Below are 25,325 nucleotides of genomic sequence, written 5' to 3'. Positions count from 1 at the left end.
CACGGGCACAGAATGAGACAAAGGCATAAACCACATGCCCGCATGCTATTTCTCACTGTGCGAAAGTAATGCTTCTGCTGGACTCCGTCTGTGCTTTTGTGATAAGTAGCTCTTTCTTGCTCTTCACTTGGGAAGCCTTTACCCGATGTCATCTGTATATCACCACCAGCTCATTTTGCATTTCACTCTGGGATGTGCTTGTCTCCGAGTGACGTCATGCCCTTGAGCTCTTCCGCCTCTCTCTGTAGGGGACTGTGGAAGCATCTTCCCTCGATGCCTATAACTCATCTTCTATCCATTGCAGTACTTGTTAATGCTATGCTTCCTCCAACTTCTGTGCTGGTGACCAAGAAAATGAGCACCAATGAACCAAAGCCTGGGGAAACATTCTAAACGGATGCATCCCTTTGTCCTCAGTACTAGAAAGTTATTTTCACTGTCTTCTCTAGAGAATAAAGTCTATATATCCCTGCCCAAATGTCAGTAACATCTTGACAATTGTCTGAACAGCCTCAGACGACAATCACCATCCAAGTCAAAGAATGACGACACAGAGTCAAGAGGACGTCTTCTGGACTGAGTTCTTGGACCCAATCTCACATCCAATGGGACAAGATCATCAAACAGAAAGGAAGGGTAAACAGCATCTGAAACTTTTTAATATATTATATTTCTTAGAATCAACTAAGTCCCCTTTCTCTTGGAAATGTAGCATTGGTTTTAGTTCAGTCTGCTTTCTTAAGCATCCTCGTGTGCCTTCAAAAATGAGTTTGCTGATACAAGTTGGTAAGGAGTGGGCATGCACATTCATTGACATATAACGTTCTATCAGAGAGTGAAGAATCTGGCAGGAAGATTAAGTAAGTCAGTCTGAAGCTGATTACATTGGAAGCTATTTATCCTGAGGGAGAGGTAGGCTGTTTCTTACTTTAAGATGGTCTTACTACATGACCCAAGCTGATCATCAATTTTTGATGATCCTCCTGCCTCAGTCTCCTGAGTGCTGGGATTGAATGTACTATCATGCCCAGATAAAGAAGAGATATTCTTAAGATTCCTTTCCTTTTTATGTACAAAGATTTCAAAAGAAAAAAATAAATAATGGATGCAATGACTGTGTCCATGATAGATTCAAAGATAAATTTGGGATTTGGTAGACAAATCTAAGTGGTGAAAAAGATTGGTGAGTAGTTAAAGTAAATAAACAGTAAATGACTCAGAAAACTTCCAAGTTATTTATTATTGCCTCGTTCAGAGATAATGTGGTATTGAAGGATTTAGGACTTAGATCATTCTTGGCCCTCCTTGAATGGCTATGAACTTAATGGATAGACAGTTTGTACATGAGACAAAACTCTTGTTTTCCTAATGCCTTCCGTTCTTATTTACACACAGCCATTTGAAAAGAGAAAGCAAAGACATTAGTTGTAGTTTTGCAAGAAAGGAAGGCAGTAAATTATTTGAATACTTTTTATATTTAAAAGCAATTTTCCTTTATTGTGACAGCAGCAACCTGCTTGACAGAAGCACCAAGAATTAGTAGCTTCTGTCCTCTTAAGATTTAACAAGTAGAAGACTGTATTTCCACTACATTCGTGAGTAGAATTACTTTTTTAAAAAGACAAAATATTCTTACCACAAAAAATGTAACATTCCAAAATAACCAAATACAGGGTTCTGTAAATTTTTCCAGAGAACATTTATATCTATTTTCTGGATATAAATTGTCAGCCATAGGCTCCACACATCTGACTGAAATACATTCTAATAGTGCTGTGAATATATCTCCATATTGGATAACTACAAAATTATATCCAAAGTAAATCCAAAAACTTCTATAGTTGCCATTTTTAAAGAAATTCCATCTTATCTTAATATTAGTGAGCAGATATCCAATAAACAACCATGTATATGGTATGCACTAGACATGTAAAACATCCTGGAGACAGAAGGATGCATTATTCATATTCATGATTGAAAGAAACTTCAAAGTCAGCAGAGAAATGAAAATACTTAAGAGCACAATAAATCTGACAACACAAAAACTCATATTTTCAATATTGAACACTAAAGAAATCCAGAGGTTCCCACACCTCCCACAGACCATTGAAGAACAAAGAACCGAAAGCAATTTTTCAAAAATAAAAATGCAAAGACCTGGCTAGACGGAAAAGAGAAGTGAGATGGAGGAGTTTTTGAACAGGAGACACGTGTGAACAGATCCATAAAGGAAGAAAAGCCAAGGGATGCGCACGTCACTATGAGTGGATACATGTGTCCTAAGAGAGGGCGTGTTTAAAATGCTAGGCTGGGGCCATTTTGTTGAGTTACAGAGGTGCCACAGGCAAGACCCAGCACACAGTTTGATGTACTTAGTTCCTGGGGGTGGGACTCTGAAGAGACCCATGGTAAGAAATAAAGAAATAAATAAACCCAGTAAAAGAATTCCACAAATATTATTAGGTGTCCAGCCTGAAGAAGAGAGAAAGATTACATTCTATATATCCAAGAAAAAGGTGTTAGGTCTCATAGGCAGTTCGCATATCCGGAAAGGATCTCCAACTGGACTATAGGAGGAAGTCTGGTGGTTAGATAAAGGCCAGCGTTCCTCTGAAGCTTGTGAAACCAGTTCCCATCTGCCAAAAGGAGTCGTTTCCCTCACCTCTGGCAGAGAGAACATATGAATCCCCATTGACATGTACCTGTGACTGCATATCAAAACCCATGTTGGCCTCCAAGATCCTTCAATCACAGCTCACAAATGCTTGTTACAATATTTTAAGCCCCGCCCCATGCCTGTCTTCTGGCTCTTCCCTCTGCACAGCTACTCTCCCTCCTCAGATTATCTGCTTTCTCACTCACTCTGTTCTGGTCTCGCCATCTTGTTTTGTCTGCTATTCTCTGTTGGTCTCCCTCTCTCCTAGCCCTTGGCATGTCCAGGCTGCTGGCCATGGTTAATCTACTGTTTTCTTTGTTTTTCTCTCTTTGCTCCAGACTCTTCCAGATATCTCTGGCTCTTCTCTCTCTCATATCTACAATGCAAACTTTAACTATAGCATGGAGTAGTCATGCCGGCAATTTCTTTACTGTTTCCTCACACACATAAGACAGTTAGCTTCCATCATACAATGACATGATAGTGTTCCAAGAATTTACAAAAGGGAAAGTGAGCAAGAGCGGCTGCAGGCCCTCAGTAGACAAGGCCTTTTTCTGGCAGGGTATACAATTTGAAATTTTGAATGAAGGGTCGCTGGCCTTTCTTCTTTGAAATCCTGATAGTAGAATCAGCCACGCGTTTTTCTCTAACGGGGGTCTTGTCTGTCTTTGCTTTTAGCATGCAAAGGCTGGAGTCCCAAGGCGTGTGCCCCATATCTCAGTACTTCCCACTGGAGCCACTTGGAATTGATTAGATCTCCCCAGAGGCAGTGGTGTGGGTGGACTGAGAAAATTGTAGAGTTAGTAGCATTGACGGTGTTTATTGGCTGTTGGGCCTCTGTTTCGCTCTGAACTTGTTATTCCAGCCCACCAAAGATCTGTGATAACCATCACAAAAAGCAGCCTTTTTAATTACTTCAGGGATATTTCGCACCACTCAACACTATAATCATAATTCCCAAGATACTTATTTCTTGTATTTATGGGGAGAATGAGTCTTGTTTGTCTATAGGTACGCAGTTGTCTCAACGTAGTTATATTGAGTAATGTGTATATGGTTTTGTTTTTTCCTATGTTTACTTTCTGAAGCAAAAACAAAGGAACAAAAATAACCAAATAAGGGAATTCAATGGCTGTTTACAAGGTTTTTGTAGGTGTTGTTTTGTTTTGTTTGACCTGGTGACAGCTGGAGGTGACAAAGTGATGCTTGTCTGTGCTGTTTCGCTCCATGTGTCTAACTGTACCTGTCGGCTTTGGAATTGAGCAATTCCAACACGGGTTACATTTCTCTTCCTTTGCACAGACTGTGAGCCTCATTGTGAGCTCATGTAACTTCCTTCCAGACTAAGCAAAACAAGCAAACATATACATGATAGCTTTTGTCTAGCTCTGCCCTGCAATGAAAACCTCTTATAGCCTGTGGTATTCTTGATGAAACAATCATTTTTCACAGTTCTGGACACGAAAACTTGTTTCTTTCCTCTTACCATGCTGAATGTAATAATTACTTAGCTCTAAGACAAAGGGCCCTCAGGCAATGGCATAGGGAATAAGGCAATAACACTCCTTTAATTCCTTCAGATACAGACTCCAGCCATAGTACAACCCTTCAACCTGCTGGAACTCCAACTACTCATGTGGTGGAAGACTTGAACAGGACAGGACCACTTTCAGTGACTACTCGTAAGGATAATGTCACTCAGCCCTTTGTTGGCCTGTCTTCCCACTTCACTTCTGCTGACATTGATCAAGATGTCACATTTGGTGGTGGAACGGTGCAGTCTTTGCTAGGTGGTTCAGCTCAACCAGGGGTGAATCTGTTTTCATTGTCTGTCTTTCTTGTGAGGGTTCTTTAAACCTGACTTTATCTTCATTCACAGTCCCCTCCTGAGTCTATGACTTTTTATTAATGAAAGGATATAGAGGTTTAATTCATCTTCATTTTTCTTCTCTAACCCTCCAGATGAACGACACCATCACTAGTAGGGTGGTTTATCTATGTTTTAATAGACTTTTTGAATTTCACTCTTTAACCAGTCAAGGAAGGAGAAAGATTGCTTCCATGAGTGTGTAACATGAGGACCAGGTTATCACAGTGACTAGAGAAATCACATTTAGCTTTGAGAAGAAGAGTAAGGAATGTTGATAATAATTGACCAAGGTGGTGGAGCCCTGGGAATGGAAAAGAACCACTTGTCAACATATTTTCTATCATTAAACATCTGCCAGGAAGAAATATGAAATTTTTAGTACCCTTAATTTTCATTATGTGTATAAGGATAGACCAAGAATCAATCCAAAGTCATTCATGAATTCTTGGCAGATTATCAAAGAACTCTCCAAACTAAGAAGGCCTCATTTCACTGCTTGCTACACATCATGGGCAGAGTCCTTGATAGGAGCCCTTTAGGCATAGGGAAAAAAGCCAGCAGGCGTGTATTGACTGCCACCAATGTAAACAGCAGCATTAGGCATCAAAGGAGACATAAACAAGCCTATCAACGGCCCTTGCCAATGCTCAACTTGTATTTCCATTTGTGTTACTGTTGGCTTTTGTTCTGGTGTTGGGTTTGGGATTTTGAATGTCTCTCTCCTGGTTATATTTCTTTGGTGGTGGACATGGCTGATGGGTGTGTTTTATGGAGCCTTTGCACCTGCACCTCAGAGGTCAGTCAGTGCCTTTCTTAGAAGAATATAAAAGAAAAGAACTCAAAACTGTCAAAGTGATTTCAGATATGGGCCATGATTCAGTCTCAAATTGATACGTGTCACTGAGGACCCTGTGTTTGCCCAGGCAAGCATCTCTTTGGTGCAGTGAAGAGAAACCCTGTTACAAGCAAGATCACAGGCCTGCTAATAAAGTAGTCACTAAAATGCAAGGTCCTCTACAAGGGAGTCATGTATTTTCTTGTAAAGTTGCTCTGAGTTAAATGATGGAGATGGGCTTCTTCTTTTGTGTTCACAGACACACTGCACAGCACTGCTTTCTTTATAACTTTGTACGCAACTTGCCAACCTTGGTGGTTGAGAGAAAACTGAAATTACCACTACCCTTTCTGTGTCTCTATGATTTTTGTTTCCCTGGGGTCTTTGGTGTTGTTGGGGCAAGGTGGTCCAGGGAGGGCAAAGTTTTGGCTTGGGTTTCACTCTGAAACTTCACTGAGAGACAAAGAAGCTAACTAGGGACAAAGTATGATTTTTTTCTGTTTGTTTTTATCAATCAGCAGATGATGACGGGCACAAATATAATTTCCCCATTGTGTCTGTCCATCTAATATCCTATAGCTAGATCATCTTTGTTGGTGGGTAACATCCTTGTAGTATGGTTCCTAATTAACACTAGCTTCACCCCTCATTGAAACAGCACAGAGTCATTCTCAGAAAGTCTCTACATCACATGAAGAACTGGAAGAAGACCAAGACCACCCAACAACTTCTATTCTGCCATCTAGCAGTAAGGATCATAAACCCCAGCTGGGCTTGGCTGTTTAGCAGAAATCAATAAGCTCTGGGTACTTTGTGGGGTCTTCGGTGGTGGTGCATCCATTGCTCACTTTTACATTTGAATTTTAATAAAAGGTGTGTCTGGTGGTGGTCTCTGGTTCTTCTGCTTGTAGACCTTTTAGAAGCCATTGTACATTAGGTACAAACTTTTCTGCTGAATTGGTTTTTAAAAGTGATGATTATTTCTATGAGATTTCCTTGAAATCCATTGTATTAATACTATCTCCATTTTGTCTTCTGGACCACAACTCATGGTATTGGTGACTCAAAAGCAATGCCTTCTGGCACAAAAAAGAAATCATGTCAGTAGACTCAGGTCTTTGGGATCTTGAGCTTCTTATTCCAGTTGCAGACAGAATGGTTTTATCTTTCTCTCCAATAGTTTGTTTCCTCTTCATCATCAGAAGTGGATCAAATTGAGAAAAAAAGCTCAAAATCCTGTAGTACCTGAGTTGAGTCCAAGGTCACAATGGGATTAACCTCCCCTTGATGACTCAGACAAATCTTGTAACAACTACGTCTTCTGAGTAGTAGTCACCAAAACCTCTTCTGTTGCGTGCTATCCGGCTGCAGTCTTTTGTCAAATATTGGTTGTGTTCAGTACCGTTTGCTTTTGGTCTTGGAGGACAAGTAGAAAGATGTGTCGGCAACTTTCCCTTCTGAAGACAAGCACATGGTGGGTGGTGACCATCCAGGTGTGGGCTTGTCATTGACTCCACCTCCACCACACAGCTAGGAGTGGTGGTAAAGACGGAAGAAGAGGCCCAAGCCTTCCCAAAGACACAACTACTTCTCTGGAAGGCTACACCCCTCATTATCCAGACACAATGGAAAATGGGACTCTCACCCCAATGGCCCCTGCTAAGACTGGGGTCTTTGAAGAAACTGAAGTGACTGTTGCTGCAGACTTCGACTTTAATGTTGATGGCTCCTTACCAGGTAATTTGGCCATTTGTCATCTGGTTTGCTTCTCTGGAGAAGCAACATATCTTTTCCTATTATTGGGATATTTTCTGTGCAGGCTGCGTTTAGATTACTCTGTGCCATGGGAATGGTTTTCATCATTGGCCATCAATTCTAGTGCCAGCAAACTTGGGTTTATTTGAGATAACTCAAGGCTCTCGTTTCCTGGTGTAATCTCTATTTAGTTTTTGTGACTTGGGTCTCATGGTAGGTTTTCTCACTTTGTCTTTTCTTCATTCTGTGATATATTAACTTGGGTCATGTGAAACTGATATCTTCGTCGATCGAAATAGTTGACTATTAGCAATTTCATATGATTCAGCTAATATATTTTGCCTGTTTAGCAAAGCTATACCAAACATTCAAATGATTTTCATATACTGTTATCTTTCCTCTGACATTATCTTTCATAGGTGGTGGACTGATTCATTTCATTTCATTTTTTGGTGATGGGTTGGTATGCAAGCTTTTTCTACTTATGGTGTGCTTCAAAGTTCAAGATTCATGGTTAATAAACTGGGATCCTCACTTTTTTTTGTAATTGTAAACATATGACTTACTCAACTAAGTCTGACATGGACCCAGAATGAGACCTTTCTCTCAAATAAACAATCCTCTCTTCTTCTCTTCTTTATTTCTTTGTTTGTATTAATAAACTAATGGTGTACAAAGGGGAAGTGCTTTCTGTGGCTAAGAAACTAGAATCCCAATCCTATTAGTGCCTATAGTCCAGGTACCTCTTACCACTCAATCGCTAACACATTAAAGATTAACAACCTTAAACACACACACACACACACACACACACACACACACACAATTTGTAGAAAGCCCCTACCTCCTTCACTCTCCCAAAAGACAAGAAACTGATCTCACAAGAATCACATATGCAAAACAGATGGTAGTGGTGAGGTTCTGATTGACAGAGGGGGAAAAAAACGGAGATGGCATATGTGTGGCATATTTCCTTTGGCATCCTTCTCCAGGGCTTCAAGAAAAAGAGCTTTAAAAATATCAACCTCAGCAGTTGGCAAACCCAAGCCCCCTTCCACTCTGAAGGCTTTGGCTTAGTGTCCTTATTAGTAACCTTCTTTTCTTCATTAAAACCTCCAAGTGCTATTGTTAGATTCCTGCAGAATGAATCAAATTTAGGAAGGCCACCCTGTTCTCAAGCTAAAATGGTCCCATCCATGGAGCAACTTAAAGGATTTAAATTTGAAATGGCAATCTTAGTTATAGTTCCTTAGGTCGTTTGCAGAGTCTAATTGCCAGCAAATAAAATACCTTCTACAGAATTACTATGCACCCGTGCTGATCCCATCTGATCAACATAAGAAAGGTGGTGGTGTCTGTATTTCCTTCCGTTCTCTGTGAATCCAGTGATTCAATTCGTAAACAGCCTGATCCTCACTCCCCATTTTCTTCTAGAGGATTCACAAAGTGTATTTCTGTCTATACATGTTTCTCAATCTACGCGCCTATAGCACAGACCTATGCAATGGCAGTGGTGCTGATGGGCTTGCTGACGGTGATGGTTTGGAAATGGTGATTTTGGTGGTGGGACTCTCAGTGTGGTGTTTCGGCAAGTGCTGTTGTCTGTTATTATAACAGGAGCAGTTCCCGGCAACCCTCTCCTAACGGGGAATGGTGGTGAGCAGCTCACTGTATTCTCTCCATAGGTGCTTTTGTAATGATCTATACCAACATGAGAAGCCCTTGTTCTCTGTGTATGTTTCTCATATACTGAACCTAAGATTTGATCTTTGGATTTAAATTTACCCCCTCTTGAGTTTGTCTCAACCGAGAGTTTTCTGGTGATGGATATTTGAGAAGATGGGATCATGCCAACAGTTGTTGAAATTATAGGTGTAACTTTTGAAAAAACTGTCAGCGGGTATTGATTCTGATCCCCAGCTCTATGTCATTCGCCTTATTTCACTGCTTCTTTTTTCTCTTAAGAAAAGTCTGGCCTTTCTCCTCTCTGGATAGTTTATTTTTCCCACATTCATGCCTAAGATTCATTTGTCTCAGACTCAGAGACACCTCTTTCATGCTGCGTTTGCTGAGCCCGAGTACACCCATTTACGTGATCATATTTCAGTATCGAAACTCTTGTCCAAGCTAAGAAGTGTCCCGCTCAAATCCCAGCCCCACGGAAACATCATAGTATTTTCCTAGAATATTATTTTGCTCTGCTAGATTTGGATTTCTACCCACACCATTATTTTAGTGGTCATCCAAAACGGCCTGAGCTGCCTCAGTTTCCTTCATTTTGATTAAGGTTCTAGCCCACTCCTCAGCATCTTAAAGAAGAACAGTGACTTCTTGGTTGTTAGCAGATGCTGGCTTCCCGAAGACACACCCGATGGAAGTGAAGATCACAGTGTGATAGACACACAGTGCTGACTTTTTTTTTCTTTTTACCTATTATTCTAGAAGGCCGAGACACACCCATGGACCCCAGGCATGGTTCCGACACTGTGACATATGGATCCAGATCAGATGGTGAGTTTGAAATGTTTAGTCACTTGCTATTATAATCTCCCAACCTGACGATTGCTAATGAAGCATGAGTCAGTGTCCCTAGAGAACTGTCTCACACTTAAAAAAAGAAAACACATGGATTTTCAGCCACAGGGAGGGCTTTATTAAATCACTCTGCTAGACCCCACCCTGAAGTTTCTGATTCAGTAGTCTGGGGTGGGGCCCAAGCATTTGTATGCTTAGTAAATTCCCAGTCACCCCGAGACTGCCGGGATGGGTACCACACTGTGAGAACCAGCACTCTAGAAAAGGAGCTTCCATCTGAAAAAGTGTGGAAGGCTTCATGCAGTTCTTCCGTGCTGTCTAGAGTTGTGTCAACTTGCCACAAGTTAGAGCCGTCAGAGAGGAGGGAGCCTCAACTGGGAAGATGCCTCAGTGAGATCTGGCTGCAGGCAAGCCTGAGGACCATTTTCTCAGTAATTGATGTGGGAGAGGCCCCCACGCTGGGGCTGGAACTACTGCTGGGCTGGTGGTCCTGGGTTCTATAAGAAAGCATATTGAGCCAGCCGCAGAGAGCAAGCCAGTGAGCAGCACTTTCGTCCACGGCCTCTGTATCAGCTCCTGCCTCCACCCAGGTTGGAGTTCTAGCCTTGGCTTCCCTCGGTGGGCTGTGATGTGTAAGCCAAATAAACCCTTTCATCCCCAGCTTAGTTTTCATCACAGCAATAGTCACCCTAACTAGGACAACCCCATCTAACACTGCCCCCATTCGAGAGCCCCTAGGAGAACTCTTTCAGCATAAAGGAGCTCATGTTTGATTCTCATTCCTCTACCTAGAAATTGAGCACAATGATCACAGGGTCTGAAAGCCGATGTCTTAGCTGAAAATCTAGAGATATTGTCACGGGGTACCCTTTAAAGGCCACATGGCAGAATGAATACCTGGAAAGTGTTTAGCATATTCCTGGCAACTGATAAAGCCAGCATTTGAGGATTTACTGTGTGCCAGAAAGACTAACCAAAACGTATCATTTGTATATTGAACTACATGAAACTGATATTTCAGTAGGGTGCGCATGCCCAGTGCTAGGGAGTTTAGAGTTCACTTTCTATTAACTCATCTAATCACCTTGCAAACCCTACTACAATACATGAAAACAGTATTATCATCTCCTTATTACAGATGAGGAGAAGAAGGAAAGGTAAGAGAAGGCAAGCAACTTGCCAAGTTCATATGACCAGAGAGTGGTGGAGCCAGGTTTCAGGCCTGGGGTCTCATATTGCCGCTCCTAAGTCTGGTCTGGAAGAAAATTCCATAATGACCATAATTACTGCCAGAAATGCATTATTAAATAGACTGCTGTTGGCTAGGACTCAGATCAACCCCTGAAATCATTGCTCCAGGCAGCAAAATCTGACACGAGGCAAGCTTACTTCTAATCCCTAATGCTGGGGTTACAGAGAGGTTCTCTCAGCACTTCCTATCATGAGTTCCTGATCATCATGAATCTACGTGGTCCACAGGAACCAGGAAATCCACATAAATTAGCATCCTCTGCTGTGGGCTTGAGTTGGGGACGAGCGCTGCCTCCGGGGTTCAGGCAAATCTGAGGATGGTATTTACACAATGACTTTGATAACAGCCCTTAAATGTGGGAGCTCTGGCATTTAGGGCTCATTAATAATTACCCTGAAGTCGAGACAGATGTTTCGAGCTCGCTGGGGTGCTTAGCATGCTTGGTCATCCCCAGCTTCTGTTTCCTTGTTGGTAGGAAGAGAGATCGTGTGACCTACCTCAGCAATCTAGGCTTCGTGTGGAACACGAGGTATTGAGAACATAAGAGGTTATTATTTGAAGGTGTGGTTCCCCAAACCAAGAGACCCTACTACTGTGAGTGTAGTCGGTGGACCAGCCACAGAGACTGTGCACAGAAGCTTGTGGAAAGGGCCTAATCGTGCCCTGTGCAGATACAAACCAGATCAGGGTCTGAGTTTATTTAAGCCCCTTCCCCTTCAGCTGGTTTGTGTGCTCCACTCTCCACTGCCTTTCTCGCTGCCGTTAAAGCCAACGGAATGATCTCTGTGCCCATTTCTGTGGCTGGGCCCCATCTCCAAACTGGTGTGCCCAGTGTCCTGCTTTGCAGAACTCGTTCTCCAGGCCTGTTCCACCGGGATTGGCTTTATGGAGCTCTTGGGCACAAGGGAAGCCTGCTGTCTCTGGCCCATCCTCTTAGGCTTTTGCTTGAAGTGAGAATCAGGTGGGTGGGAACTGGTCTTTTTCCTTTGGCTCCTATGCAGGTGTCTATTGTTCAAACGGGAGGTTTCATCTTGTGCACACACCTAGATCTTTCCTTGCTGGGAGCACTTCTTTGGAAAAGGAAAATAGATTATGATCTATTAATGGCCTCCCTTTCAAATATCAAAGGCTGCCATGAGTCAGACAAAGGAGACCGGTAGGAGTGGCTACCCCTTCACAGAGGTTTCCAAGGCCACAGCGCTCCGGCTTGGGTGGCTGCTGTGCAGCACGTGTGTGCACATGCCATGTGCACACACAAACCTGCCAATTGCCCAGGACACCGGCAGGTGGGTAGAAAACCTACCATGGACTCCTTTGAGATCTGAGAAGAGAGGCCACTCTCAGAACAGTGCGGGCGCTGTGGAAACAGCACAGAAGTTGCCTTGCTCCATTTTGTGGGGGCCTTAGCAAAACACCAGACTGTCCACATTGAAGCCACCCTAGATGGTTAGACACCAGCGCTCACTCTGCAGAGCCTAAAGTTTGGCTCTCTCAGAAAATATTTTCTTTTGAGCCCCATCTTCGTAGACCATGAGCTAGCCAACAATGTCTTGCCCAGGTTTTGTTCCCTTTGGTGGCCTTCAAGATCCCAGAACAGGCTGCTCTTTAGTGGCAAAGAGTAAAGGAAGAGAGAAGACAGAATGCCAAGAAGTTTCTTTTGAAATGTGATGTCTTTGTCGTTTTGAAAAGGCTTCTGGATTCTGACTCATAGGCTGTCTGTCTCACCGTGTTTCCTTCCAAGCCGGGTTTTCTGTTCATTCCCTTTGTCTTTTAGTGGTAGAAAGCATTTATTTTTCTATTATGTTTTACTGTTTTAGCATAGACTCTATTAACCATTCATTTATAGATAGAAAAAGCCAGTGCTCACCCCTCCTGCCAAAGAAAAAAATAGTGTTCATATTAGTGCCTATAATATGAGTCCTACGTTGTTTTCTACTGCTGGGATAAAGACCACAACCAAACCTTTCCTTGGGGAGGAAGAGATACTTGGCTTTTATGTCCTGAGTCACGGTCTACTGAAGAAACTCAGGGCAGGAACCAGGAGGCAGAGACTGAAGCAGAGGCCATGGCGGAATGCTGTTTGTGGGCTTGCTCTCCATGGATTGCTCAACCTGAATACCACCCAGGACCATCTGTCCCAGAGTGGCACTGCCTGGCGGGCTGGTCCCTCCCATAACAATCATTAATCAAGAAAACTCCCCCTGGTGGGCTGGTCCCTCCCATAACAACCATCAATCAAGAAAACTCTCCCATAGACTTGCCTACAAGCTAATGTGATGGAGACATCTTCTCAATCAAAGTTCCTTTATTACAGGTGACTCTGGCTTGCTTGTATCAAGTTGACAAAAAACTAAGCAGCATAATGCATGTGATTTTTTTAGATTCACTTTGGACTTTCAGAAGTAGATGAATACATTAGGGATATTATTTAAACAAAGATGTTGTTTCTGAAGGTTTGGAGTTAAGCTTGAGATTTCATATTGGTAGCCTGCTCCCTAGTCATGGGATGCTGCTGGTCTACAGGTCCATAGGCAAGGTCTTAGACAGAGAATGTTGTAACTGCACACAGCTACTACTATCATCTACTTCTTTAAGTCTCTGTAAGACAACAATGAAGGTGTTCCTGCTATGACGTTCATTTTATAAGCCAGAAAACAGAGGCTCCGAGGTGATAATTTGTCCTGGCCCATATTGCTAATAAGTTAGGTCCTAAACCCAGGATGGACCAGAACTGGAGCTCAAGTTCAAACACTGTCCGTCACTGTTCCCTGCAACAAAAATCCCATTGTAAGCCTTAGCTTGGTCACACCGAACTTCCTTGGGAGGCGGAGAGTGAGATGATACCTTTGCCTAACACTTTGTAAACGTCTGCGTCTTGAATCTATTTCTAGAGTCTAGTGAGGCAGTGGTTGGAGGGTAGCCCAGGACAATGCTCTGGAAGAAACTCCTGGCTATACATTCCAAACTGGGGCTGAAAAAGCTCGTTGTTTTCCCCCTTAGGACACTCAAGTGGAAGTCAAGACGGTGGCGCGAACACGACTCCTCTTCCTGGGAGGAGACCTCAGATTCCAGGTGAGTTTCACGCCATGAAGCAAAAGTAAAATAATTAGAGCAAGGTTCTCACAAAGTCCTAGGAAAGACCTCATCAGCACATCTGGCACCTCTCTGCAAGTTTAAGGATAAGCAAAAATATGATAGCCCCTCGTGGGACAGGAGGGAGCCCTCTCTTTCCCCCTCTAGGTCCCTCGTGTCCTGAATGAGCTCACATGGAGGTCTGCCACAAAGAACTGGTATGTCCTGAAGCCTCCTTCCCACATGAGCAAGAAGACCCCAGGGCAAACCCAGGTCCTTCCTATCTCAACCCATCTTCCCCTATATTTCTAGGACTAGAGATGAAACATGTAATTCTCTTTGCATTAGTGGGCAGGGAGGAGACACGGGACCATCCGTGTTGGATTGAGTAGAAACACTCTTCTGCTCCCCAACCTACTTTTCCTTGAGGAACAGCTTGTTAGTTCAGCCGGAAGGAACTTTTTAGAAAGTACGACTTGGACACGGAGGGAAGCTGTGACATCTGACTGTCCCATGCTACAAGATTTAGCCTTTGATGCAATTTCTTCTTTTAGCACGGGGTTGAAACTGAGCATATGCAAAGGGGGATTCCACACAGGAAGTTTCTTTTACTGTGGTAAACTACCCTTTCAACCCTTCCTCCGGGGAGCTCCAAAGTGGCTTCCCTTGTGGCCCTCTTCCTTTGTCTCAGCTTGCTGACCACCTGAGGAGGAGCAGGCAGGGAATGGGCAGGCTGAATTCAAACAGGGATTCATCCCACTGTAGTGAGGAGGAGTGTGAAACACTCAGTGCTGAAAGTCAAGCAGGGTGGGGGAAGAAGAACAGAAATGGCTTCGTCCCTACAGTGTCCCTGCTCTCTTGAGGTGAGCCAAAGAGAACGCACAGTCTAACATAGGAGGAAGGTAGGACTTCCAAGGAGAAGCGGGCATGACTGCCAAGCTCCTCTTTCTTTTTTGTCAAGCCTTCGTTTACTGCACACACCTGCAACTGAATAGGGTCAGCTTCTCTGTCTTACAGAAGCCCGAGTTTAAAACATGTGGACAATATTTCATTAATCCACAAGTGGTACATAATTATCAAATAAACTTTAGAAAATGCAACTTAGCAAATGGGTGGAAATGCAAATCCCTTACTATCTTCCTCATTACCCAGAAGTATTTAAGCTGCATTCTTAAGAGATATTATCCTTCATATTTATTTTCAGAGTAATTGATTTCAAAACTGCTGTATGCGCTGTTTAGTTAACGTTCTCTGCTGGTCAGCTCCACTCTCCGTGTCATTAAATATCTTTCCCTTGAATTATAACACATAACAAATGGATGTATCTTAATTTATTCATTTAATCCCTCACCATTGGATGTTAAGTCAATTTCAACTTTCACGGTTATAAAGAGCATAATGACAGACATCTTTACAGCTGACTTTGAGATCCTATAACTTTCTGAACGTGTAACTTCTAAATCAGAAAGTTTGAGTATTTTGGGATCTGTTAACAAGTGGAGCCGAACAACTGAAAGGAGCCATAGAAATCTATCTTTACCAAACCACGAGAATGTCCTTTGCCCACCGATTATGAACTCCATCTTTGTTTTGAGTGAAGCATAAGGCAGATGCTCTTACATCGACATGGAATGTTTCTGTCACGAGAAATATAAATGTCCTTTGATCTATTTAACATTTCACCAAAAAACATGTACAGTCTTCAACAGGTTGTTTGAGATGTTTTTGGATAGATTTTTCTTCCAGCAGGATTTGACTAACTGTTGATAAAAGATTAATACAAGATGCCTGTTGGATGGAGCATCTACAGTCAAGGTTGTCTTAGAATATTCTAGCTGCACCTGTTGGTCATCCCTCTCTGCAGAGTTGACTGTGGTATTTTTTATTCCATGAAGTCTGTTTGTGAAGCTCATGTATGTCCTTGGTTCACTCTTACCAGAATGGCTCATCATCCTGGCATCTCTCCTGGCACTGGCTCTGATTCTGGCTGTTTGCATTGCTGTCAACAGTAGGCGCAGGTAAGAGAGAGCCCCTTCGGCTTTCCACTTTGAGGGGTATTGTGGGATTTGGGCTCTGATTGTAGCCTTGGCAGCCTTGGTACCCTGGGACTTGTTAGACATACCTGGTTTCCAGCCTGACACCAGACTTCCTACATCAGACTTGTAATTTAACAAGATCCCAGGGAGTCCTGTACATGTCATAGTTTAAGAAGCCTTTCTCTGTCCCATTATCCAGAGAAACAAAACACCAGCACCCCTCCTTTTCAACAGTGGTTGGATCTTACTGTTCTTAAATTTTCCATGGTTGAATCCTATGGTGACTATCTGATAAAAGTTATGAAATACATCACTGGGACATCATATAAAGGTATATTCAGTGATTGGCTCATTAAACAAGCACTTGCTAAGTTTGTTCATGATTCACAAAATGTTGTATAACAAATTAAGAATTGGTTTTCTTCCCTTGACCATTGTAAGCCTAGGCATCTTCTAGAATCTTCACCCAAAGTTGGTACAGGTCCTGTTTGTTTTGTTGTTTGTTTCTCTGTAAGGATGTTATTTTGTGTTTCCTGAAAGTTTCAGTTGAAGGGATTCAGGACATTGCCTAAGAAAATCTCTACCATAGTGAGGTCTCTGAAACAAAGATGAACATTTGTATGTTCAGCACCACAAAACAGGCATCTCATCCTTGAAGCCCCTCTCTCCACCTTAACAAAGGCTTAGTATTTTTAAAGTTATTTAGGTAGTATATACATTTAATTAATTTATAACCAACCTCCAATTAGAATACTACCCAAGGCGAAATGCAGGACCACAGTAACTCTAGAAACAGGAGATGTGAACTTTAATCCAGGAGACCCCAAAAGTATCTAAGTCTACATTCCTGCCCAGATACTTTAAAGATTCTTTGTTTTTTTTCCAAAGTGTCTGCTACAGGCACTAAGCTTTTTGTAAATATCCTTTGTGATTGTCTCATGAAAGGTTAGAGTCTTCTTGCTAAACTGAGTGGCCTTTGCCATGTCTCTAAGTCACATTACAGCCCCCCAAATGCTCAGATTATGAGCCCGCTGAAAAGAATTATATACTTCATTATTGTTGTTGTTCAGAAACAATAAGCAACTATTTCCAGTGCCCAGTATAGTCTTTGTAGGCTTTCTAATCATCTGCAGAAACCGAATAATGTTGTTTTATCGGTGTTTGGAGTTAATGAAAGTACTCACTCAAGTCACGGTATTGCTACCTATACTTTGAGAGCATAATGAAAATATTAGTCATGGGCACTGACCACATATGGAACCAAAACTGGTGGGACATTAAAGAGATCTCCTCTGGGCTCCTATGACTAGATAGAAACAGGTTAATTTTCTGGTTCATTTAAATACGTAAGTTGGGGAAGCCTTTAAAAGACTTTTTATTCTTCTTCTTGGCTTCCTTGTTTTCCCTTGGATTATTTTTGCTCAGTTAAATATGAATTTCCTTTTGTTTGGGATCAGTCTTTGATGTATCCCATATACAGTCCATAAGCTTTGCATATGTCACCTTGGTGATGTCACTGATGCTGTTGATGTGGGGGGCCCTCCCTAACATCTCAGCTGTCGCTGAGAGCAGTTGGAGTCTGAACATTGTGACATCTTGTCCCACGTGGTTCTTTGTTTCCTCAGCAGCAGAGAAAGAACCTCATGGCCTCTCCTCTTGTCTCCAGGCCAGCCATCACCCTAGCAACAGGCAAACAGGGACAGGCAGAAAGAAGCTAGCTGAACCAGCCTCGGGAAAGCAGCTTCATGGGCGCCATAAATTACTGTGCCCTGATTTGATAATTGAAAACAGATTTGCCACGCCGCTGAAGCATGGTTAACGGCCACACAGGCCCCTTCATGTGTGTTGTCTTCCTAAATCTAATAACCCATCTCTAATCCTGTTAGGAGACAGGGGCCTTTCTGCTTGAGCACTGCATTTAAGAGAGACAGGGAACTCTATTTTCATCATCGAGAGTTTGGTGGAAAACAAGGCCTCCAGAGGGGATTCATTTATTCAACAACATCCTTTGCAGGCTTTTGTGACTGTTAGCCCTGGTGAGGAATGACCCCTTTGGGAGCTGAGCAACCCTTTCTTGGGGGGGGTCACCTAAAATTATTTGCATATCAGATATTTACATCCAGATTCATAACAGTAGCAGAATTACAGTTATGAAGCAGCAAGGAAATAATTTTATGGCTGGGGGTCACCGCAGCACAAGGGATTGTTTTAAAGGGTCACCACATTAGAAGGCTGAGAACCGCTGGTTTACAGTAACAGTCTGGTCCTGCCTGCATGTTCAGGCATATTGTTATACATACAGCCAGAACTCTTTCCTTTGATTTTCATTCTCCCTCACAGCTCTCCAGTTGATAAGCAAATGAGACTTAGTCAAGTTGGGCAATTGTCCTCTAAGAACACAGGCTATGCCGCCTGAGAGTTCTGAATAATACAGCAGTGTTCTCCAGCCTTTGTGTTATCTTACCAGCACATAGAGGAAGGCAGGTGGTACGTTGGGGGTCAGAGCCTGATCCCTGGGGTTGTTAGGGTCGGAGCCCAATCCCTGGCAGCTCTAGCAGCTGACTTACCCACCCGTTCCCAATAGACCAGCCAAACAGGCAAGCCACCAGTCACCATGAAAATCAGAGAACCGAGAGGTAGTCAGCATGGTCACACTGAGAAGAGGAACAAATAAAGCTACCCCATGACAACCCTCCCCCGAGTCGGTCTTCAGAGTCCAGACATGGGATTAAGGTTTAAATAGAGGGCAAGAAGTATGGACAGCTAAGCAATTCTGGTGAAGGCATGATCCCACCCATCCTTGACCCAGCATTGTCTGGACCCCAGTCTGTCCTGCACCGCAGTTGTTACAAGGTATGAGAACTAGGTGAAATTTCTATCCCAAAGACAAGTTTCTCTCTGGCCTGCCCCAGAATTCAGCCTTTTTCTCCCCGCAGGTATGAAATTCTAGGGGACTTTTTTTTTTAACAATTTGATAGCCCAGAGGAGGGGTGCCAAGGTCTCTATAGGATGTCGTCATCCCCATCAGGGTTGTTACAGTGGAAGCAGCCACCAGGGCTCACATTGCGTGGCTTTCGTCCTGCTAACAACTGCAGCCAGCACTTCCTGAATGCTTCCTACACTCCAGGTTCTCTCCTGATTACCCCAGGTCTTATTTCATTCAACTTTCATTGTTCAGTAAACAGCAAGAGTAGACTGACTTTTGAGTTCCTGCTGTTTGAAGCACTTGCCCCCATCCTGTGAGGCTAATAGTCCAACAGCCTGAGGCTCAGAGAAGTCAGGGAGCTGCTTCAGGTCACACACAGCTATAAGATCTCAACACTACGCCTTCTAAGGCCTTCACATGCCTCCTGCTATGTCCATGGACCTCACCTGCACTCCCAGCCTTCCTCTGTTTCTTTCACAACTGGAACATCTTTCCTCCCATGGTTCCCCACACATGCTGGAAGATAACAGGATCTACTCTCCATTGAGGCAGTATATTTTGACTTTCCCAAACAGGAGATTAAAGTTTGTGGCCTTTGGCAGTCTTACAGGGAAGAGCCACGATCACATATAATAGACGTTTTGACTCTAGACCTTGAAATATCCAGCAACAAGGAGAACCGTGCCAACTTCATTCTGTTTCCAAATCTTCACCCTGACAGGGCCAGGCGAGCCCAGCCTTTTCAGAATCTTAGCATCTGAATATGGACTCTATCGTTTTGACTTCTGTGATCTCAAGGGGGCCCTCAAACTGCTCTGCTCCTCAGTTCCCACTGCTGCAAAATGGGAGCGATAGCCGTTTTAATAGTGTTATAGCAAATGATTTGTACTTTGCCTGGAATCGACCGGGCATTTAATAAGTGCTCATTTATTTTCTCTCATCAAAGTTATGAAGCTATAAAACTTGGCTTCCATTAGCCTAATCTAACTGCTTTTTTCACACCAGTGGGCAGGTTACAGCAAAGGGGAAACTTTGAATCGGGCTGCAAGGGGCCAGGCAGTGCTATCAGAATCACAAGGCCAAGGTCAGAGTCATGCTTTCCTATCGAAGCCCACTTCCTGCCTGAGAATCTTGAGTAGCATTACTAAGGAACCTTAAAGTGACAACACATGGCTTTTCTTCCATTGGTACTAAACGTCCTGTAGCAGGACTCTGTAAAGGTCAACCAATCTTAGAGGAAACAAATCAATACGGCCTTGTCCTTCTGGAACAGCGCTGCTTTCTTATTCTCCGGACGTGGCAGCGAGGTGTCGGCTGATAGAGGAAGTAGCAGAACTTTCTTGAATACACAGATCGAAATGATTTATGATTTCAGTCGTCATGGTTTATCTTAGGCTGCGGAACTTCGGCGCTTCAGAGGCAAACATCTTCTTTGAGCGGTTTGGGGGGAGGAGAATCAGGGACTCCAGAGTCGGATGGATCAGGATCCGGATCCTTACATTGTTGACTAGCTGAGAGAGACTGTTGGATTTTCAGATCCCCAAGAGTTTCTTCAGCTAAAAGGGGGCTGCAACGATAACTTTGGGTTTCTGGAGTCCTGATTCTGAACATTGACTGCAGCAGAAGCCTCCACAGTGTGCTGGTTTATTGTTTGCTTTGTTTTTCCAAATACTATGGACTGAACCTAAAGCATTATGAATGTTAGGCAAGTATTCTACCACTGATATTTCTATCCCCAGATCCCTTTTGCCTTCTTATTTTAAGACTGGGTTTCAATAAGTTATCCAAGATTGGTCTTGAACTCATTTTGTAGTCCAGGAAGACCTTGAACTCATGATCTTTTTGTCTCAGCCTACAGAGTAACTGCAATGATAGTCTGTTAACCTCAGATCCTGGGCCCACCACTTTCTGATTTCTGCTTCAGGAAGCAGTAAAGTAGATACTTTCCATGTCTGAGAAGTCCCTGGGTACTTTAGCTTCTAGACTAGGGACCTCACTTTAAGAAGTGCTGGCGTCAGCTGGGCAGTGTTGGCACACACCTTTAATTCCAGCACTTGGGAGGCAGAAGCAGGCAGATTTCTGTGAGTTCACCATCAGCCTGGTCAACAGTGTGAGTTCCAGGACAGACAGGTAAACACTGAGAAACCCTGTCTCCAAACAAGCAAATGCTGGTGTTAGGTATTAGGAAGTTCAAGTAGAAAAGGTACCATGCCCAGTGCTTAGCACAGAGGAAGACCATGCTAAATTGTACCGACGATTATGGTGATGTCCGCAGTGATGTCAGTCATGATGATGATGGTTGGTTGATTGATTGTGCATCTTTTCTCATACAATATTTTACAAACTCATCAGGTGTGGGCAGAAGAAAAAGCTGGTGATCAACAGTGGCAATGGGAAGGTGGAGGACAGGAAGACAAGTGAGCTCAACGGAGAGGCCAGCAAGTCTCAGGAAATGGTGCATTTGGTGAATAAGGAACCATCAGAGACTCCAGACCAGTTTATGACCGCCGACGAGACCCGGAATCTGCAGAATGTGGACATGAAGATTGGGGTGTAGTGACTACCCCAGTAGCTTGGAAAGACACCAAATTGCTGACATGTCAATACTGGGAGCTGGGACCCTTCACAGATGCAGTGTGCTACTGATTACTTTCATTGGGGATAGTTTCAGCATAAAATTTTCTATTCCTTTTACATTTTTAAAAAAGTCCGTTCCAATTTATGAAAACAGCATTGCTTTCTGAAACGAGGGCCCAAAGAATATTCCATTAAGAATTTGACTCTTCCAGTTCCTCCTGAGAAGCCTTGCATTCCCAGGGTATGCTACAGGTGGCTTCTATCAAATTCATATTCTTGGTCCCTATTGAACCCTTTCCCTACCCTAAGTTCCAGGTAATAGTGACCAGCTAGGGACTTTCCCCAGGGCTTAGAGGAATTGGTCTCTGGGAGGAAATTTGAATGGGTCCATATTGCCTCTCCAGCAGTCCAGTCCTTGGGCATTGTTTTCCAGTGGGGTGGGAGATCAGGTGTACTGGTTACACACCCTTTTTATAGACTCCCCTCTCTGCTGGAAAAAGTTCAGATGCTTCCGAGAGATCCCCAAAGGGTGATGCTATTTATCTATAGTAAGCTATTTATCTTTGTTTTTGAAATATCAAACCCTGGAGGTCCTTTGTTCAATATGACTTTTTTTTAGGTTACTTTGTCAGAAGCATAACAGGGTATAAGTTGATTCATAATAAACACCTGTCCATCTTCCAGCTTGACCTTGTTCTTCAGTTTCTAATCTGCAAGGTCTGAGTCTTCATAGCGTATCAGGATTACTTTAGAATGGTCCTCCTAAATCCATGTTAGGGCACCTGTGCCCAACTCGGGTTCATCCAGCTGAATCTCATAGAAGATCAAGGAAGGAAACATTGTTTTGATCTAGGGTATCAAAAGAGTTTCTTTCCTATTCTGGAATCTGAACTGTCGGTAGGCAAGTTTTGGTCACTTTGTGCTTTGGTGGTCACCCTTTTCTCTTTCTTAAAGGGCACATTAAGTTTCTATGTCCTACAGTTTTTAGGGTCCTATTTCATAGAAGCCAGTTCTAGTAGTGATTTCACCAAACAGTATGGTGGAGGCTTGTGATGCCTTGTAATAAAAGGAGAAGCTAACCGAAATTAAAGTGTAGACAGCAAGCCGTAGTTGGCACCACGAGGGTGTGGTGTACAACCCATCCCACTATTTCCATGGATGTGTTTGTTGACATTTTCACAAACAGTTGGTACTCAGAATGAGTTGCCTGGGAATCCCCCAAAAAGCCACAGGGCTGCCCACTACTGGAATCTTATCACCAGACAAGCAGGTTTATGGTTTAGCCATGGAAGAATGGTATTACCCTCTAACCTCATATTCTTTTTACATACTGGGTAAGTGTTTGGTGGCATTTATTCATCTGCCAGAATGTCCCATTGCTCCTGGATCTTCCCAGGTTACTTGTAGAAGAAATTAAATCCGTAAGGTAAGGTTTCCTGTAAAGTAATACTTCTTTTCTAAGGCTCCCATGATGTTACTGTTGACTAAGTTTATATGTTTAATATTTTTGTCAAATAAAAACAAAACAAGAGAAAAATTTCCCATCTAAATTTGATTTGAGTTTATGTCAAGAGTGGACTCAGGCTTTATTTAAAGGCCATACACAGACTTTCCACCACTCATTCCCAGCCTCAGCTCTTCCAATCCCCCTTCCAGCCTCCTTCTGTCCCTGCTTACCTCTTCCCAATGTCATGGCTTCCACAAACTTCCTTTTTCCTTCCTCTGTGAATGCTACTAGTCAGTTTCATATTTAGACACCTAGTTTTCTTTGTCTTTTCCAGTTGAAATAGACACAAGGTTATTCTTTGTTGTTCTCCGTGGTGTTAGGATGCCCCGTGTCCTTAGAGCTGTCCTGGCTAACCAGCTCACAACGAGCTCACTGTAGGCAACGAGTCACTCTGCCATTGGTATGAAAGGGCTCTGCCAAGCTCTCCTTGATCCCTAGATACCCTTTGGAGGCACAAGGAGAGCCATGGAAGTCTCAGGGCTAGAGAGAATTCTCTCCCCAGCCTAGACATGCCCACCAGTAGGTTGGGTTGGATATTGTTTACTGTGATTGTTATAGTTCTTGTAGCATAGCCTGACTTTGTGTTACTCCTATCAATCACTTGCTAGGTGATACAGACTAAGTCATTGAACGGGGAGCTTGTTAATGAAAATAAGGGGCAGGCATTTAGTGATTCATGTAAAGTAACACGAGCACTTCAGATGTCATTTTCACTAGCAATTGTAAATCTGTATCCTGAAGGATTTCTTTCGAGTAGCCTTCGGTAAAAAAATCAAGAGGGGAAAGATACCTTCACATCTGTGTTTTGTAGGTTCTAGCTAGATAAAATGGATGTTTCCAGAACCTTTAAAAAAGTTTTACATTGACATCCTTAGTACCAAGAGTTGGCTTTATAGCCAACATCCATTTAAGACTTTTGCAATGAAGTGGAAGAAAGAGCCACCTTCTCTGGAAAAGTAAAATGTTCAGAAGAACAGGAATTGTCCACTCTTACATCCTATTTCTTTGAGTAAATCTTCTGGGTTGACATTTCAAATGTAGCCAATTGTAATGTTTGTACAATGACTTTCGCTATTGTTCCTTTGAGTTTTTCAGAGACCACCCTCCCTTTCTCTGGTTTTTGTATATTTATTAATTGACCACTAATAATGAGGAAAGCATGGTCTGTGTACCCAACTGAAAGTGTGTATTGGAAAACATTAAAAGGTCATAAGAAATGGAAGCCATGGTCTCTGAGGTGAGGGGCCTGGGAAGTGGAGAGGGGCAGACTGGATGTTTGGATGTCTGACTAACATGGAAGAAGTCAGAGGTTCCTGAGGCAGTTGGGGTCATGTTCCTTTATTTGTTTTGTTTGCACGTGTGTAGAAAAACTTGTAGGAGTGGACATGTTTGTGAAAGCCTGGGACTGAAATCAATCAAGGTCATCCCTGATGGTTCTTCCACCTCATTCCTTGAGGCAGGGTCTTTAAATCAAGTCCAAAGCTCTCCAGTATCGCTACACTTGCTATGGGGTTCCATTATGCCCACCCATTTTACATGGGTTCTGGGGATCTGATCTCCAGTCTTCACACATGTGTTGTAAGTATTTTAACCCTTGAGTCATTTCCAGAAACTAGAACTCTTGATCACCTTTCTTCCTAAGTACTTGTAGTAACCAGCTTCCTCCTTTTTTTTTCTTAAAGAAAGAAATAACAACAACAACAGCAAACATCTAGATGAGCTTCTATCACTTGAAATTGGTGTTGAGGAAAAGTTTGACCCCACAGATCTATTGTTAAGAACCATCTAAAAAGCAAGTCAGATGCTGTCAAGTGTGACTTCCTAAAATGCCTAGAACTGTCTTCGGGCTCGATTTAAGAGAGTAGAGAATATACCCCCATTCCATCCCTCATGACAGCTTCTTAACTACAGTTACGAGGCACTGAGGCTGTAGCTCAGTTGAGAGAGTACTTGTCTGGCATAAACAAGGGCCAGGGTTCCATTCCCAGCATTGCATATATAGATGTAGTGGTATATGTCTGTAATCCTACTGTTTGGAAGGCAGAGGCAGTGAGATCAAAAGTTCAAGGCAATTCTTAGATCCTTAGTGAATGTTGGGCCAGATAGGACAGTATAGAGATGAAGAACTATTCTCAAGAGAAGCTTGGAAGAGGAAATGACACCAACTGTCACTGAAAAATGGTGGTTAAATGGTAACTGGTTAAATAATTTGGAAGTCTTTAACCCTAAATTAATTCTGAGGAAAGCTGAGATATAACCATGCCTGTGGGCTGAGTGCCACAGAGGCTCAGAAATTGGCATTGG

At 42.9% G+C, this 25,325-nt stretch overlaps 1 protein-coding gene across 6 annotated transcripts in view; it reads left to right on the top strand.

Moving 5' to 3' along the window:
• Window positions 1-24,243, top strand: part of Cd44 (CD44 molecule (IN blood group)) — an 83,561-nt gene extending 59,318 nt beyond the window's left edge. For 4 of the 6 annotated variants that reach the window (XM_075961550.1, XM_075961547.1, XM_075961544.1 and 1 more), the window contains 8 exons: window positions 511-636; window positions 4,237-4,338; window positions 6,020-6,109; window positions 6,892-7,098; window positions 9,559-9,627; window positions 13,904-13,975; window positions 15,915-15,993; window positions 21,290-24,243. In XM_075961550.1, coding sequence (XP_075817665.1) covers window positions 511-636; window positions 4,237-4,338; window positions 6,020-6,109; window positions 6,892-7,098; window positions 9,559-9,627; window positions 13,904-13,975; window positions 15,915-15,993; window positions 21,290-21,494 — 950 coding nt within the window. In that variant the 3' untranslated portion in view covers window positions 21,495-24,243. The remainder of the gene's footprint in view (window positions 1-510; window positions 637-4,236; window positions 4,339-6,019; window positions 6,110-6,891; window positions 7,099-9,558; window positions 9,628-13,903; window positions 13,976-15,914; window positions 15,994-21,289) is intronic. The other 2 variants (XM_075961546.1, XM_075961549.1) reach the window with 2 other exon arrangements.
• Window positions 24,244-25,325: the final 1,082 nt, after the last annotated feature.

The sequence above is a fragment of the Microtus pennsylvanicus genome, chromosome 2 (assembly GCF_037038515.1).
Source record: "Microtus pennsylvanicus isolate mMicPen1 chromosome 2, mMicPen1.hap1, whole genome shotgun sequence".
NCBI classification, from domain to species: Eukaryota; Metazoa; Chordata; class Mammalia; order Rodentia; family Cricetidae; genus Microtus; species Microtus pennsylvanicus.
The sequence above is the reverse complement of the archived record's forward strand: the minus strand, read 5'-3'. Positions and strand labels throughout refer to the sequence as shown.